This window comes from Pelophylax lessonae (genome assembly GCF_965119305.1).
Source record: "Pelophylax lessonae genome assembly, chromosome: 4".
Taxonomy (NCBI): Eukaryota; Metazoa; Chordata; class Amphibia; order Anura; family Ranidae; genus Pelophylax; species Pelophylax lessonae.
In genome coordinates this window covers 241372356-241390546 of record NC_138771.1, presented here as the reverse complement: position 1 = coordinate 241390546, position 18191 = coordinate 241372356, and the positions used below count along the sequence as shown (strand labels likewise).

Sequence of the window (18191 nt, the reverse complement as noted above, 5' to 3'; positions counted from 1 at the left end):
TACCAAAAGTATTCAGATGCCTGTCTTTTCACACTTTACTGGCATCCCAGTCTTCCCAGACTCTTGCAGGCCATTCAAGTTCCTCCACCCCAAACTTGCTCATCCATGTCTTTATGGACCTTGCTTTGTGCACTGGTACACAGTCATGTTGGAACAAGAAGGAACCATCCCTAAACTGTTTCCACAAAGTTAGGAACATGAAATTGTTCAAAATGTCTTGGTATGCTGACACCTTAAGAGTTCCTTTTACTGGAATCCAAGCCCAACCCATGAAAAACAAGCCCACACCATAATCCCCCTTCCACCAAATGATTTGGACCAGTGCAGAAAGCAAGGTCCATAAAGACATGGATGAGTGAGTTTGGGGTGGAGAAACTCGACTTGCCTGCACAGAGTCCTGACCTCAACCCGACAGAACACCTTTGGGATGGATTTGAGCGTCCAACATCAGTGACTTACCTCACAAATGCACTTCTGGATGAATGGTCCAACATTCCCTTAGACCCACTCCTAAACCTTGTGCACAGCCTTCCCAGAATAGTTGAAGCTGTTATAGCTGCAAAGAGTGGGCCAACTCAATATTGAACCCTACAGACTAAAGGCCCATACACATGATAAGAAAATCTGTAGGGAAAATTCATCCGACGACCGATCTGCCGCTTTTCGGATTGTTAGTATGGGCTTTCGACAGCGGACTTCAGACTTTTCAGCTGACAAAATCCTGATGTGCAGGCTATATAATTTTTGTCGTCTGTCAAAACAATGTCCGATTTTCATCTCATTAGTACAGATTTCGACGGAAAAAAATCTTAAGAGCAAGACTAGGCATGCTCAGAGACGAAAGAACACATGCAAAACAATCCAGCACATGACATCACTTTTGAAGTAGAATTCTGTCGTACGGGAAAATTCGTATAAAAATAACCTCTTCACTTTCCACATCAGACTAGCATGCCACAAAAAACGGAGGACAGATCGTTCGATAATCTGATCGTGTGTACGGGGCTTTAGACTGGGATGCCATTAAAGTTCATGTGCATGTAAAGGCAGGCGTCCCAATACTTTTGGTAATATAGTAATATAGTGTATGTGAACTGAGCCTTAGGAGCATGTTACACCCACGTTTAACCTGTAACGTGCTCCTATACACCCGCCTCCCGCCACCAGCGCTTCCCACTTTGTGACAGTGATCGGGGATCTTCTCCCTCACATCCACTGTCACTTTTTGAAAACTGCCCGGCTGTGTGGGATTCCGCCCCCACATCTGGTGTCATTCATTCAGTTTCCTGTAAATGAATGAACTTCAAGTACTGCCATCCACTGCGTAAAATGGCTTGTTCTAAGTGAACTGGTGAGGCCGCTGGTGTATGGTCTTGTAGTTCATTGATTCTTTCTGCAGTTCATTGACTGTTTGCCCATGCAGGAGGTATCGGTAGGCAGCTGACTAAGGCTCAATTTACACCTATGCAGTTTGTTTTGAGCCTTTCTGCAGTGCTTTTTGCTGTGCGTTTTTGATTTTGTATGCTTTTTTTGGCACATTTGTCGGGCAGATTAAAAAACCGCAAATGGCGGCAAAAACTCACTACACGCTTTTCTGCAGCTTCTCCTCTGAAATCTAGTGAACCAAAAATACAGGAACCCATGTTAAAACATTTCCTGCCTTAGAGTTTGCAGGGTCCTGGCTGATCTACTGATCATGTGTGCAATGCTTTACAGGCTGCAGTGTAAAAAAAAATAATAAATGCACGTTTTTGTACCTGCAAAATTATTTTCGTTTTACTTGGGTGAAAGGTGAACTTATTTAAACTTGAACACTATCCTGCACAGTAATTTACTGGGATATATACAGTTCATTGTTTTGTTTATTTGTTTTTTTACTCATATTGGATTAGTTGCAATGGGTCACTGTGCTTGCAGACATCATTTCTATCACGCACCTATTTGTTGAATAAGCCTGATAAATTTTGCTTAAAAGTTTAAATACTCCCTTTTTTGTCTTTCAGCTAAACAGCTGGGGGAATGCAAAGAAATTTAAATATTCTTTGTACCCTATATCTTTTCCACCGGAAAATGCAGCAGAATGGAGAAAACTCTTCAAGCCCTGTGCATCTCAAAGACTGTTCCTGCCGGTAATCTCCAGTTTATTTCTGTTTTCACAATTCAGTGAGTGTATTGGAATCCACACCATTTTCCTTAAAAAATATAAGGAAGTGTGGGGAAATCTTCACTTCGTTATCACTAGGACAAGTTTTCGCATTGGAAGATGTTTCTACCTCGCTGTTCAGGGACTATATATATATATATATATATATATATATATATATATATATATATATATATATATATATATATATATATATATATATATATATATATAAATAGAGTTCCCATTACTTGATAATGGTCACTAAGACAAAGACGTTTACCATACCCTGTGGAACACACAGCAATATAGACCTACTCCTTCCCCACTCCTCCAAAACTGAATAAAGAAATTTCAGGCTATAGATAAACAAATGCAGTATATGAGCAAGTAGATGCTTTCATGGAGATTGTTTGTTTACAAAAAATCGGTTATATGCTTGCGAAGCCCTAAAGTAACAGAAGTTAAAGTAGAACTGTAGGCAATTTTTTTTTTTTTTTTTTTTTTTTTCATTTTGGCTAGAGCAAAGTAAAGTTCTAACCCTTGTCAGGTTTTTTTTTCGCCATCTGTGTTCCATTGCAGAGATTTTCCTTCACTTCTTGTCACATAGCCAAACAGGAAGTGAGAGGAAATTCCTCCAAATGAAAGCGGCGTTCCACCCAAAAGTGGAACCTCCGCTAATCTGCTTCCTCCCCCCTCCGATGCCACGTTTGGCACCTTTCAGGGGGGGGACAGGTACATGTTTTTGGACAGGTACCCTTCCCCACTTTAAACAGTTTTGCCTCTAGTTATAACTTAAACGGATACGTTCACCTTCTAAAACCTGTTAGACGTTCCACCCGTATTCAGGGCAGAACATGTAACATGTTCCAGCAGCTGCAGCCTCTTCCCCTCAGTGACAGCGAGTGGGCATCTTCTCTGGGCACCTGCTGTCATTTTTTTTAAATTACTCCGCCGTGCTGGGCTCCATCCCACCCAGCTGCATCATTCATTCACAGTGTTCTGTGAATGGATAACTACAAGTGCCGACAGCCTTTGCGGCTATCTGCTTATAGTTCTTAAAAAAAACACCAGGGCACTGTTGAACACTTTCTGCCTGTGCATATCTGACTAGCCATACGAGCAGACAGCTACGCTGAGAAGTCTGTAGATGTCCTAATAGCTGGTGCAATGCAGGCTCATATTTAAAAAATAAAAAAAAAATTTATATTTTTTTTCTACTTGCAAAAAGATGCGCATTACTATTTTTTTTTTTTTTTTTTTTAAATAAAGGTGAACTTCTCTAAGTATAGCAAAGAGAATTCTAAGGAAAGTGATTCTGGAATTCTATAATGCGCTTAAGCAATGGCTGGCTAGCTGTCTCGAGGTGTAAAGTGTGGCAGCAATGCTCTGTAAAAGTAATACTTTGTCAACTCTGCATTGGGGTCTAGTGCCCTGAATAGTGTACATGGCATCTGTAGGTGACATAAGTAACTATACCATTCAGTAGACTTTTTTTGTACTATTACAGTGGCATGATGTAGGTAACCATAATACTGACTATTTGTGTATCAAAGGGTTAAATGGTTTTGTAAACAGCGATTTAAAAAAAAAAAACATTCAAACTGTATAAAAGCCTGTCTAAATTTTTAAGGTTAATTGATGACCTGCATCTTGGGATTTGATTTAGTTCTCCTTAGCTATCCATACGTTATATGATCTGATTCTACAGTCTTCTTTAGATGTACCATCTACTATATAATACAAGCGCCTGCCTGCTTTTATACTAATTGTGTGGATTGTTTAGCTAAAGAGCATTTTACAGAGATTGTATAGTGTATGGCCAGCTTTAGTTACTTGTGAATACATGTTCACTAGTAGTGGCTAGAAGTGGGAATAGTAATGGTTACCTTTCAACTGTAATACAAATAGTTTTTTAGCAGCAGTGGAATAAATGTCATTTTTTTTTAGAATGGCAATATTTTCTCAATTTTCAAACATACTGAAGTAACAAAAACTTAGCCGAGTTTATTTAACGCTTGGGGTTTGTGTTTGTTTTTTTTTTTTTTTTTTTACCTTTGCCATTGTTCTTTACATTATGCATGACTAACAAAAATCTTGACTGGAGATTGAATAGAATACAAATTTGAGACATGTTTTTCATAAAATAATTCTAGAGGGAAACCATTTTTAAATTTTGAACAGAGTGAGGAAGAAGTAGACTGTCATTTACACTTTTATTGTAGTCGGCAGAGTCACAACTCTGCTTGTCCTGGTGATTATTTTTGCTGAGACAAAATAATTGTCACCAGAGACCTTGCTCAAAGATTGTCACGAGCAAGAGGTAAGGGTTAATCACCAATTGTAACAAATGTGACAACAGTGTAACATGGAAGCTGACCACCTAATTTTGGGGAGATTTCCTCTTATTTCCTGTTGCTTCTCCAGAACAGGGTAAAAAGAGAAATCGCCCCCGTGGGACAGTGACATAAAAAAATAAAATACCCTGATACTGTTTGCCCATCCCTACTGTATTCAGAAGATACAAAAAAATGTTTCTCTTTCGTTCATTGACGGACACAGCTCCTCATTGTCTTGACTACGTGATTTATGCGGCCCCCCTACAGGAGTAGGACACTTGACTACGTCTATGGGGCAGTCCCAGGGGGTATACTCCCACTCTCTACTGTTGGTACTCAGTTTTTTTTTTTTTCCCGCCCTAGTCAGGAGTAAGGCCCCATGCACACGGGGCGTTTTTAACGCCGCTGTAAGCAGCGTCAGACGTTTTCCTCTTGCAGCCTAAAAACGCCCCTCCATGTTATTCTATGGCCTCATGCACACAAAGACGTTTTTAAGCTGTAAGTGGCCTAAGCGTTTTTCAGCTGCAACAAGAACCCACGGCCTGCGCGTTCTGAGGCCCAGCGTTAGAGCGTTAAAAGCGCTTGACGCTATTTAACGCTATTTAACGTTTTTATCGGCGTTTTCCAGCGTCCGGCGTTATTAAGCTGTAGAAATTTTCAGAAATGTGATTGGTCACTGTAATGGAGTAAAAACACAGGAAATGCATTTTTACATTTCCCAAGTGTCCTTTGCTCAGCCGTGTGGGTGGGTGGGTGTGTCTGTGTGGACATACAGGAGAGAGAGGGACAATGGCTGCTGATATAGGTCAGACAGAGCTTATCTCTGCAGTTGAGGCCCATCCAGAGCTGTGGGATGTCTCCCATCCCTTCTATAGTGACAGGATTAAAAAATCAAAAACCTGGATGGATATATCTGAAGCCCTAACACCAGGCTGGGACCGATTGAGCACCGCAGAGAAGAAGGAAAGAAGTAAGTTTTTCAGAAATGCATGACTTGTGTGCTGTATAATTACAAAGAATGCATATTTTAACCTTACTTCACTTTTCTTCTTAGGCAAAATTTTCCAAAAGAGGTGGAAGTCCCTGCGTGATCGGGTCAGGAGGGATCTGACAGAGGAGGAAAAAGCTAACACAAGTGGTGCAGCTGCCTCCCACAAAAGAAGACACGTGTACCACAACCACCTGGCATTCCTGCGTCAAGCAATGATAGCCAGCAGTAGAGAGTAAGTCGCACATACTGTATTTTTGACTTACATATAGGGGTGCTCAGAGCATCGTTTTCTGTGAATGTATTGCTATTCTGCAGCCATTTTTTTTTACATATTTTTCAGGACAACATCTAATATTGCGGACCTGACTCAGGATGCTAGTCAGGAGGTGGTTGAAGAACCAGAGGACAGACCCCCCAGTGCTGCCACTGAAAACAGTGACATGACGATCCAATCCAGTGGATCTCATGTCTGCGATGAATCCACAATACAGGTTAGTGTCTGTCTAGTCTGTCTGCCATTCTTTTCTTCATTGTATGTATGTGACAAACTGAACCTTTTTCTTTCTTAACAGGAATCCAGGGACCAGGAATGTGTTGTGGAAGAAATTCCCGATAGTGGTGTGGGGCGTGGCCGTGGCGAGGTACCCGTTCGTGGCAACGAGGTATGTGTGCGTGGCCGTGGCGCTGTGCGTGGCCGTGGCCGCAATCAGCGTCAGAGGGGTGGCGGTATTGTCCCTCAAAACGAGGACGGGGTGTTAGCGTTGCTGCAGGAAGTGCGGCAGGAGAGGCGCAGTGGGGATGTGTTCCTCGATCCTGGCAACTCACGCGCCGCCTTCTGCCGTGCTGCATACTACATCCTGGAGGACATTGGGGGACCTGAAGAAAAGCTTTGTATGGATCGTGTGCTCGCCATCATGACACAATATAGGCATGCAAAACTAAGTGGTGGCCCGCCACCATCAAACGATCCATTCAACACTTTTCTTGATCCCCCAATGCCCTCTGTGACCTCAGCAACGCTAACACCCCACTTTCAATACCGCCCCCCTCCGCAACGCCACCTACCTACCTTGTCCCCTCCGCAACGCCACCCAACACCTGTCTTGTCCACGCCCTCCTATTTCCCACCCCACTCCTCCATTGATTTCTCCCAACCACCTACCCAGTTCCCTCCCCCAAACTTACCTGGACCCCCTTACCACCATGAGGTTGCGCAGGAACGACATGTCCAAGCCACCCACTCGCATCCTGACATCAGCTATCCACGTTCAAAGTCACCGCGGTCAAGCCAGGACGATCAGTCAGGATACACCTACCAGCATTTGTGATTTTTTTCTTTTTTTTGTGTTTATTTGAATAAAAACCTTTTTTTGAAATGATATTTTGCCTCATTTTTTTTTAAAGTTGTATGTTGAAATAGAAGTACATCTGCACAGGCCATTGGGCTGGCACACACTTGCCACATGCAGAAGGAAACCCCCCCTCCTTCTTCTGCATGTGGCAAGTGTATGCACAGGCCATTGGGCTGGCACACACTTGCCACATGCAGAAGGAAACCCCCCTCCTTCTTCTGCATGTGGCAAGTGTATGCACAAGCCATTGGGCTGGCACACACTTGCCACATGCAGAAGGAAACCCCCCTCCTTCTTCTGCATGTGGCAAGTGTATGCACAGGCCATTGGGCTGGCACACACTTGCCACATGCAGAAGGAAACCCCCCTCCTTCTTCTGCATGTGGCAAGTGTATGCACAAGCCATTGGGCTGGCACACACTTGCCACATGCAGAAGGAAACCCCCCTCCTTCTTCTGCATGTGGCAAGTGTATGCACAGGCCATTGGGCTGGCACACACTTGCCACATGCAGAAGGAAACCCCCCTCCTTCTTCTGCATGTGGCAAGTGTATGCACAGGCCAGGGCTGGCACACACTTGCCACATGCAGAAGGAAACCCCCCTCCTTCTTCTGCATGTGGCAAGTGTATGCACAGGCCATTGGGCTGGCACACACTTGCCACATGCAACATTGAACTAGAACAATGGAAGAATGATAGACATCAAAAGAACTGACATACATGTTTAATAAAAGCTGTATGTGAAGATATCACAAAGTTTACAAGATGAATGATTTTAGACAAAATTATCCTGCCATGCCACTTCCCCATCAGGCGAGACAAAGAAATCCGCAAACTTATCTCTGATGGTCATGACTCGTGCTGTTGTTCGTAAGTCCATAAACTGCACGCGGTGCATGGGGTTACGTGGCTCTGGTTCAACGCTGCTCCTGTCGCTTCTCCTGAGGAAATTGTGCAAAACACAGCAGGCCAGGACAACCTTGCTGGCATTGTCAACATCCAGTTGCATACATGACAGCAAAACCCTCCATTTTGCTGAGCACACACCAAACGCACACTCCACAACACGACGAGCTCGGCTCAGCCGATAATTGAATATACGTTTGGTGTGACTCAGTCCATAGCCACTGTATGGCCTCATCAGATTTTCTGCCAGTCCAAATGCTTCGTCGGCCACCATGACCAATGGCAAGCTTGGTTCCTCAGTACACGGTAGCGGCCTGCTTGTTGGTATGTTGAGTCGTCCTTCGTGTAGCCGACGTCCAAAGGCCGATTCTCGAAAGATGCGGGCATCACCCTGGCTGCCATATGCTCCTACATCAACAGCAAGGAATTGAAGATGGGCATCAGACAATGCCAGGAGTACCACAGAAAAATATTTCTTGTAGTTAAAGTATGCAGAGCCGGAATGGGGGGGCTTCTTCACCCTGATGTGTTTTCCATCAAGGGCACCGATACAGTTGGGGAACTGGGTTTTCTCCCAAAATTCGTCGACAACTGCTTCCCACATCTCTTCAGTCGGCTCCGGCATGACCACCTCCTTCAACTGCTCCCATATTGCCGCACATGTCTCCTTAACAATTTTGGCCACCGTGGAGACACCGAGCAGAAAATAGTGGTGTAAGGAGACAAAGCTTTGGCCAGTAGCAAGAAACCTAAAATAAAAATAAAAAATGATTACATATTACATCTATCTTTCAAAAATACATTGAAAATGTTTTAACTAGGACCTCACCACCTAACCCTCTTAACCCAAGTACTAACCCTATACAAAACACCCACAAATGATTTCACTTACCGAAGTGTCACAAGCAGCCTTTCCTCCGGTGACACACTGCTTCGCATGTTCGTGTCCATCCTGGATAGCCTTGGCCTGAGCTTCTCCAGCAGGTCATCGAAAAGCGGAACGGACATACGTGAGAAGTTGTACCACTTGTCCGGATACATGCGGAGTTGGGTGTACATGGTGGTAAAGTACCCCACGGACAGACGCTGCAACATGACAGGATGCACCCAGAACCTTCGCCGTATGCTCCTCTCATTCTCCTCCTCCAACTGTCTCCTTCTACGCATCCTTCTCAAGATGATGAGCAGGATCGCCTCATCAACCTTCTGCATAACAGGATCCATGACTCAGAAATGCAAAAAATACTCCGAAAATACAAGAAACACTCTCAACCGATCTGAAGATGCTCTCTCCTCTCTCTCTCTCCTACCAAAATGGCTTCCACACATTGCATTGTGGTTATTTTGGGTGTGGAAAATGGAGGACTGATTTTTTAAAAAAACGCTATTTAGCGCTGACGCGGCTTAACGCGGCTTAACGCTCATTAACATAATTTGAGAAACGCTGTTTAACGCGCGTTTTTAACGCCGGTTTTTCCCGGCGTTATAACTAGCTTGGACGTACGTTTTTTTGAACGCCCCGTGTGCATGGGGCCTTAAGATCTAATTCCTTGCTGGGATCTCTGGTCCTGGCAATTTCTTTCTTTTTTAAATGGAATTTTTTTCCTCCTTTTTATTATTTTGTATTTTGATCTACAATCAAGTGCTGGACTGGATAATCTAGATCCAGAGGGTCCCCCCAGTCTGGCCAGCGAGCGCGTGCAGACCGCAGCTCCACTCTAGGTCGACCCTGACGTAGCCCCACTGGATGGGGACAGGCCTGCGAGTTAAACATCTCGCGAGGGCGTATACGAATTGGCTTCGGCCTGAGTCGTGGCGTTTCCTCCTGGCCCATAGCACCCACATTACGATGGAGCGGCGGTCTGTCCGGAGCGGTGCCCACCCTGATATTGTGGTAAACAGCTGTCCCCACTCTACCCCCTGCAGGGTTATGGGGTGTACGTCGGTCTCTCCCTGGGATAGTCGGACCCCTGGGCTCCCCTTCCTCTAGTCAGTGTTCCCTCCTCTCTTGGTGGTCTTCTGCAGGCCTTTGCCACCCATCTGCCCCCTCCCCCCTGGGGTGGACATACCTTGTTAGGTCGGCCTGGGGTGTTGAACTGACGATATGGGGGAGTGCGCTGCCGCCGGCCATGGCCTATGTCAATCACCAAGGGGCATGAGAAGTGTCCTGGCGGCTCGGGAAGTAGCTGGCATTCTAAGGTGGATGGAACGATTCTCTGCTGTGCACATTCCAAAGGTGGAAAATTGGCAGGCGGATTACCTCAGTCGACTGGCGTTGGACCATGGGGAATGGTCACTTCATCTGGAGGTGTTTCATCAGTTGTCTCTCCAGTGGGGTACTCCCGAGGTGGATCTGTTGGCCTCTCGCCTCAACAGGAAAATGCAGGTTTGTGGCATGGTCCCGGGATCCTCTAGCTGACGCCACAGACACATTGGTGGCTCCTTGGAGTCGATATTGTCTGACGATATTGTTTTATGCCGAGACTCCTGCATCAGATCGAAGCAGAAGGGATTCCAGTCATCCTAGTGGCTCCAAACTGGCCTCGCTGGTCTTCGTTCGCCGATCTGGTAAGGCTGATCGCCCTAGTCGATCCTCTCAGGGAAGATATGTTTTTGCAAGGGCCACCATCCTGCTTTACAGTCGCTAGCTTTGACGACTTGACTGTTGAAAGCCAGGTGCTGAAGGATAGAGGGTTGTCTGACTCAGTGATTCCTACACTATTAAAAGCTATAAAATCTACTTCTAGGAAGATTTACCATCGAACTTGGATTGTACATTGTGTGGTGTGAATCCCTCAGGGTTCACCCTCGCTCCTTTTTGGTGACTCGCATCTTGTCCTTCCTCCGAAGGATTGAGCAGCGCCTGGCCTTGAGTACTATCAAGGGCAGGGTGTCAGAGCTGGTGGTGTGGTCTTGTTGTTCACTTTACCAGGTGGTTCTTTGTCTGTGTTTGTCGTTCCTTCCAAAGGTCGTCTGATTTTCATTTGAACAAAGACATAGTTTTGCCCTCCCTGTGTCCCAGGCCTAAGCATCCTAAGAAAATTGCCTTGCATGCCTTGGATGTGGTTCGGGCAATAAGCGTGTACCTGGAAGCTACAAAGTCTTTTCTCTATCGCTCATTGACAGACGTAGTCTTCTTGATTCTCAAGAGCTGGGTTATGTTGTCTCCGCAGGAGTAGGACTAGGCAGAAAGACAAAACGTTCTGGCTCCACCTTAGGGGCAGTCCCTGAGGGTATATCCTCCCTCTCTCTGCTACAGGGAATCAGTTTTTTTCTGTCTAGTCAGGAGTAAGGACCTAAGTTCCTTGCTGGGATCTTTTGGTCCTGGCAAGACTTTTTTTCTTTAAGAAAAAGACATTTTTTAGGTAGTTTTCTCCAGTGTGTTTTCCTGTGAGATCTTCAAGCAAAAATGCCGGACTGGGCGACACTTGTGGTCACCCCAGCCGGCCTACGAGCGCGCGCAGACCATGGCATTGCGCTTGGTCGGCCGCGACATATTCAAGTAAGTATGCGGGGCCGGGCGACGGGCTGGATGTTGAGATCCAGTGGTCACCCCGGTTTCTGCCTACGAGCGCGTGCAGACCAGCGCGCTGGGTCGGCCGCGACGGAGTCCCAGTGAAGGGACTGACTTTGCGAGTTAAGTCTCGCTTGGACGCCAGGTACCAGAGAGTCGAGGCGTCCACAAACCCCCACCCCGGTGGAGAGGGTATTGTGAAGAGAGGGTGCCTGTCGGTTCGGTATGGTGAGTAAACGTTCCCTTTTTTCCTCATTATGAGGCAGTATATATTATGGGCCCCTCCATATATGGTCAGTATATATCTGATACTTACAAGTCCCCCTTGTAATACAGCATGTGTTTGTGGGAAGTGGACTTGGTTCAAGAGCTAACACTCTACCCAGCAGACTGTAACATTACAGCAGACATAGGAGGTATAATCCTACCTTATGTGCAGTGTATCTCTGTAGATCCATATGTCACCTCTTAGCAGAGTGCAGGTGGATGTGCTGGGAAGACGATATCGGCGGTCCGCCGCCATTTTGCCGTAGACCGAATGCATGTATGTCCTCAGGTCACGCCGGCCGCCATGTTTTTGGAGTCTTATGTCTCTTCTATGGGGGCGGCCATGTTTTGTGAGCCCAGCTACCTCGTGGAGGGCTGGGAACGCCGGAAGGCGTACACAGGGGGCGGAGCCACGCCTTCTGCCCGGGAAAAAGCAAACAGCTCCTTCCAGTCTGTGTAAGACAGACGCTGACTGCAGTTTGTTGGAAACTGCACTGCATCGGTTGGTGAGCCTTGGGGGTCCCTCTCTCTCTCTCTGGGATCGAGAAGCAGGTACTCTGAGGGGCGCTATTGCGCTAGGGGGAGACACACAAAAAAAAAAAAAAAAAAAAAAGTTTTTTTGTTTTGCTGGCAAAGGTGTCCTGTATTAACATGGACCCTGCCACTCATGTATCTCCTCCGGATCCCCTCGAGGGGTCTGCGGGATCCTCCAGCACCCCATTGACAATTGAATCATTGTCAGCTATTATGGAAACTTTTGTGTCCCGGGTGGAAGTGGCTTGTCAGGGACAGGGCGCAAGAAAGCGACCCCCGCCTAACCCCTTATTATCTGAAACCTCGGATTCAGACTCTGAGCCTATTTCTGCAGTTGCAGGTACTTCATCTGGTATTGGTGTCTCGGGTCCTGTCTCTTCAGACAGTGAGGAGGATGTTTCGGCATCCGCCATAGCCCGAGAGGAAGCGTTGGTAAACGCACTCATTGTATCTGTTCAAGAGACCTTAAGGTTACAGGGTATTCCATCAGAAATAGCTGAAACTGAGATCCCTTTTGGGACTAAAAAACGCATCAAAGTGGCGAAGGTTTTTCCATTGCCCAAATGTTTTGGCAATCCAATCGAAGAAGAATGGCGTCTGCCAAAACGCACTTTTAATATTTCTAAACGCATTGACAGGCGTTATCCGTTTGAGGAAACCCTTATTAAGAAATGGACAGAACCACCTGTGGTGGATTCACCTATTGCTAGATTGAATAAAGCCACGGTTATTCCTTTAGAAGACGCTCCGTCTTTTAAAGATCCAGTGGATCGCAAGATAGAAGCTATGTCTCGCACCATGTTTTCCTTGATTGGATCAGCTTTCAGACCAATAATTGCTATTGGTCTGGTTTCGCAGGCTGTAACTGAATGGACCAAGTGGTTACGCCGGGACTTAGAAGAAGTCCCTCAGGCGGTATCAGATTTGTTGGAACAAATGATACAGGGGTTACAGTTTGTATGTGATGCGGCGTTAGACGCCACTCCATTAATGGCGCGAGCATCAGTCTCAGCAGTGGTTCTCAGGCGTACACTGTGGCTAAAAGGTTGGTTAGCCGACCAAGGTTCCAAAAAAGCATTGGCTAATATCCCCTTTTCAGGAGAGCGTCTATTTGGAGCCAACTTAGATGAGATCATTAAGGATCTCACCGGTGGAAAAAGCACCTTTTTACCGCAAAATTTTAAAGGTAGAGGAACTCGTCAAAGACGAGGGCCTTCTTTTTCTGCTCACAAGAGGTTTTTTCGTCCAGCGGGTGAAAAAACTAAGTCCTCCAAAGCTCCTGCAGGAGGCGTCAGGGGTCGTTGGTCGGGCAAGCAAAAGCCCGCCCCCTCCAGACCTGTAGATAAACCATCCAAAGCCTGAAGGTGCGCCCCCACCCATAACTGGGGTGGGGGGACGTCTTCGCCGGTTCCCGGATCCATGGCTTTCCAGAATCCCGGACAAATGGGTTTGCGAAGTCATAAGGTCAGGGTACAAGATCGAGTTTCGATCTCTCCCACCGGCGCGATTCTTCCCTTCCAATATCCGTCTATCCGCAGATCGTTTAGAAGATCTGCGGAGAGCAGTCAGATTTACTACAACAAGGAGTGGTAGTCCACGTTCCTTGGACAGAACGGTTTCAAGGGTTTTATTCAAACCTGTTTACAATACCCAGGAAAGAGGGCAAAGTGCGTCCAATTCTGGACTTAAGAGCACTCAATTCTTTCGTCAACATAAGAAGATTCAGAATGGAGTCCATTCGCACGGTAGCAGCCTTCCTGCATCCAGGGGATGTCCTAGCGTCCATAGACATCAAGGACGCCTATCTTCACATTCCCATTTTCGCAGGACATCAGCGTTTTCTACGCTTTTCCGTAGAGGAGAACCACTATCAGTTTGTGGCGTTACCTTTCGGTCTCGCCACGGCTCCGCGGGTCTTCACAAAGGTGTTGGCCCCAATGTTGGCACTTCTGCGCCAAAGAGGTATATCGATTCTAGGTTACCTAGACGATCTTCTGCTTCATGCAGAGTCTCCTCAGACCTTGCTACAAAACATAGAAATTACTATGATTTCTTTACAGGAATTCGGGTGGCTGGTGAACCAGCAAAAGTCATCTCTGGTTCCCACCCAGAGGCTCGAATATCTGGGTCTAATTCTAGACACAGTCAGGACAAGAGTTTTCCTTCCGGTAGGGAAACTCCGAAAGATTCAATCAGCAGTCCAGTTGTTACTGTCCAACAGCTGGTCTTCCCTTCGGACTTGCATGAGGGTTCTGGGGTTGATGGTGGCTTCATTCGAAGCAGTCCCATTTGCCCAGTCCCATACCCGAATTCTTCAGCAAGAGATTCTTCTCAGATGGAATCGGAATCCGGAATCCCTGGACAATCAGATACGATTGAGCAAACAGACCAGAGAGTCTCTGGTTTGGTGGCTTCGGTCTCCAATGCTCAGCCAGGGAAAGTCATTTCTGCCAATATATTGGACGATAGTGACCACGGATGCCAGTCTATCCGGATGGGGAGGAATTCTCGGTCAGTTATCTGTCCAGGGACTTTGGTCCCCGGAAGAATCCAGGTTACCGATAAATGTATTGGAACTGAGAGCGATCAGACTTTGTCTGATTCACTGGACCGAGCAGCTCCAGGGCAGCCCGGTTCGGATCCAGTCGGACAATGCCACGGCCGTGGCTTATGTCAATCACCAGGGGGGCACCAAGAGTGTCCGAGCGGCCAAAGAAGTGGCTTGCATTCTTCGCTGGGCGGAACGATTTGTTCCAGCAATCTCTGCGGTGTTCATTCCGGGGGTGGAGAATTGGCAGGCAGATTATCTCAGCCGTCAGACCCTGGATCAGGGGGAATGGTCCCTCCATCCAGACGTTTTCCACCAGTTGTGCCTACGGTGGGGCACCCCGGATGTGGATCTGTTGGCATCACGATTCAACAGGAAAGTTCAGAGATTCGTGGCTCGCTCCCGCGATCCTCTAGCAGAAACCGCAGACGCACTGATCGCCTCGTGGGGGCAATACCAGCTAATATATGCCTTCCCTCCTCTCGCGTTACTGCCAAGACTTCTTCGCAGGATAGAGGAGGAAGGAATCCCAGTAATCCTGGTAGCTCCGGACTGGCCTCGTCGAGCTTGGTACGCCGACATGGTCAGACTGGTGGCAGACGTCCCATGGAGACTTCCTCTCAGGGAGGATCTACTGTCTCAGGGACCGATCTTCCATCCTGCTTTACGATCGCTGGCTTTAACGGCCTGGCTATTGAGACCCAGGTGCTGAAGGACAAAGGTTTGTCAGCTTCAGTTATTCCTACTCTAGTTGAAGCAAGGAAAGCGACTTCCAGAAAGATTTATCATCGCACATGGAAGTCCTACATTGCATGGTGTGAACCTTTGGGGTTCCGTCCTCGGTCTTATTCGATTAGTCGAATATTGGCTTTTCTGCAACAAGGGGTTGAACAGAAACTGGCCTTGAGTACTATCAAGGGTCAGGTCTCAGCATTAGCCATCTTCTTTCAGAAGCCTTTGGCTACTCATTCCTTGGTGCGGAATTTCATCCAGGGGGTGCGACATCTGGCTCCGCCAGTGCACGCGCCGTTACCCCCCTGGGATCTTAATTTAGTGTTGTCGGTTCTTCAGAAACCTCCCTTTGAAGATATTAGGGAGATTCCTCTACCCACGTTGTCCCAGAAGGTGGCCTTCTTGGTGGCTATTACTTCTGCACGCAGGGTGTCAGAACTGGCCGCATTATCTTGTCGTTCACCATATCTGGTGGTTCATAGAGATAAGGTGGTTCTTCGTCCGAATCCATCCTTCCTACCAAAAGTGGTTTCAGAATTTCATCTGAATGAAGAAATTGTATTACCTTCCCTGTGTCCTAAGCCCAGTCATCCTCGGGAGTTTGCTTTACACTCCTTGGATGTGGTCCGGGCAATCAGGGTATACTTGAAAACGACAGACTCGTTTCGCAAGACGGATTCACTTTTTGTGATCCCAGATGGACCCAAAAAGGGGTTGCCTGCATCTGCCGCGACCATTTCCAGATGGATCAGACAGACGGTAGTGCAGGCTTATTCTATTAAGGGTCGGGAGCCCCCGTTCCCTGTTAAGGCGCACTCCACTCGGGCACTTAGTGCGTCATGGGCCTTTCGCCATCAGGCGTCAGTGGTCCAGGTGTGCAAGGCGGCTACCTGGTCGTCGGTGCATACCTTTTCTAAACATTATAAAGTTGATGTAATGGCATCGTCTGATGCCTCGTTTGGCCGCAAGGTTTTGCAGGCCGCAATTTGAGGAGACCAGTGGTCTACCTCGAGGGTTTTTTCCGTTGGAAAATTTTTCTTTAGTCTCATTCTTTGTTTATAATGAGCCTTTAAAACGTCTAGTTTGGCACCGGTTGGGCCTTCTAGATTGGATTTGATTTTGTCAATCCCACCCCTCATTTGTGGCACTGCTTCTGGATGTCCCAGCTCTTGAGAATCAAGAAGACTACGTCTGTCAATGAGCGATAGAGAAAAATGGATTTTTGTAAGAACTTACCGTAAAATCCTTTTCTCTTAAGCTCATTGACAGACGTAGTACCCGCCCCTCTATCATTGAGTTGGGTTGGGTTAAATTCTCTGTACTGCTTTAAACAGAACTGATTCCCTGTAGCAGAGAGAGGGAGGATATACCCTCAGGGACTGCCCCTAAGGTGGAGCCAGAACGTTTTGTCTTTCTGCCTAGTCCTACTCCTGCGGAGACAACATAACCCAGCTCTTGAGAATCAAGAAGACTACGTCTGTCAATGAGCTTAAGAGAAAAGGATTTTACGGTAAGTTCTTACAAAAATCCATTTTTAGAAAGTAAGACTCTCCATTTGTCCTCACGGATGGACCTCGCAAAGGGATGGGTGCTTCTGCTGCAACCATTTCCAGATGCATCAGACAGACTATGGTTCAGGCTTATTCCATTAAGGGTCAGGTTCCTCCTTTCCCTGTTAAGGCAGTGCGCTTTAGTGCTTAGTGCCTCTTGGGCCTTCCGTTGTCAGGTGTCAGTGATGCAGGTTTGCAAGGCAGCTACCTGGTCGTCTGCACACAGTTTTACAAAGTTTTGTAAAGTTTTGTAAGGTGGATGTGTTGGCATCTGCGGATGCTTCCTTTGACCGCAAGGTTTTGCAGGCTGCGGTTTAGAGGACTTGGTCCTCTTTGAGGGTGTTTTAATTTTTTTTCAGGTGAGCTCCAGTTTTATGGTTGAGCTCCATGTTACCTGGTTGGCCATGTTTAGACGTGGGAAGTTTTTATCTTTTTCTTTTTTTTTCTCGCTGTTCCCACCCCTCATGTTTGACACTGCTTTGGGACATCCCACATAGTCAATAAGATGAGGAGCTGTGTCCATCAATGAACGAAAGAGAAAATGGGATTTTTGACTTACCGTATAATCCATTTCTCTGATGTTCATTGACTGACACAGTCCCACCCCTCTGTGGAGTTTGGGTTTTTCTTCTGACACTACTTGTAACAAAACTGAGTACCTATAGCAGAGAGTGGGAGTATACCCCCCTGGAACTGCTCCATTGGCGTAGTCAAGTTCTTTGCTGCCTAGTGTCCTAATCCTGTAGGGGGCAGCATAACCCACGCAGTTAAGATGTTGAGGAGCTGTGTCCGTCAATGAACATCAAAGAAATAGATTTTATAGCAAGTCAAAAATCCCATTTTTGGCTGTACTTTAACAGTTAATAGTCAATTGGAAGGATTGGGAAACAGGGATTTCGGGCACAAGAGTTTTTTTAAAAAGATTTCTTTTATTCAACAAAAAACTAAATATTTTAAAATCATAGAAAAATACAGGCAGATAATTGTGTATTAAGGACACAGTGAGACCACAAAAAAATGGTCTATGTTATACAATATCTCAGTACATAGAACTTATAAAAGTAATTTACATACAGTTCAGAGTACAAGATCATTAGTAGTCATATAATTCTTGGAAACGTGTTACTTGATATCAGAAGAGAACCGCCGACGGACACCCAAGTAGTATGGTGCCGGTCAGCGGGGTCAACTGAAAGTATAAGTTACCATTCACCATATAACATATGACCTTTGCTCGACATGTTTCGCTTTCTTAGACAAAAAAGCTTCATCTGGAGCATATCATTTCTTTTGTCTGTGTGAAAAATAACAGTGT

At 46.3% G+C, this 18191-nt stretch overlaps 2 protein-coding genes across 2 annotated transcripts in view; one reads left to right on the top strand and one right to left on the bottom strand.

Annotated features, from left to right (window-relative positions):
* The window catches only part of GXYLT1 (glucoside xylosyltransferase 1), a 95170-nt gene that overhangs the window by 35084 nt on the left and 41895 nt on the right, over positions 1-18191 (top strand). The window contains exon 4 of the mRNA XM_082256488.1: positions 2004-2129. Within this exon, the coding sequence (XP_082112614.1) occupies positions 2004-2129 (126 nt within the window). The remainder of the gene's footprint in view (positions 1-2003; positions 2130-18191) is intronic.
* On the bottom strand, positions 7601-8955 carry LOC309554786 (uncharacterized protein; the record flags this gene model as incomplete). The annotated part of the gene is made up of 2 exons (XM_082256487.1): positions 7601-8480; positions 8624-8955. 2 exons carry the CDS (start codon positions 8953-8955, stop codon positions 7601-7603), a joined length of 1212 nt encoding a protein of 403 aa, XP_082112613.1.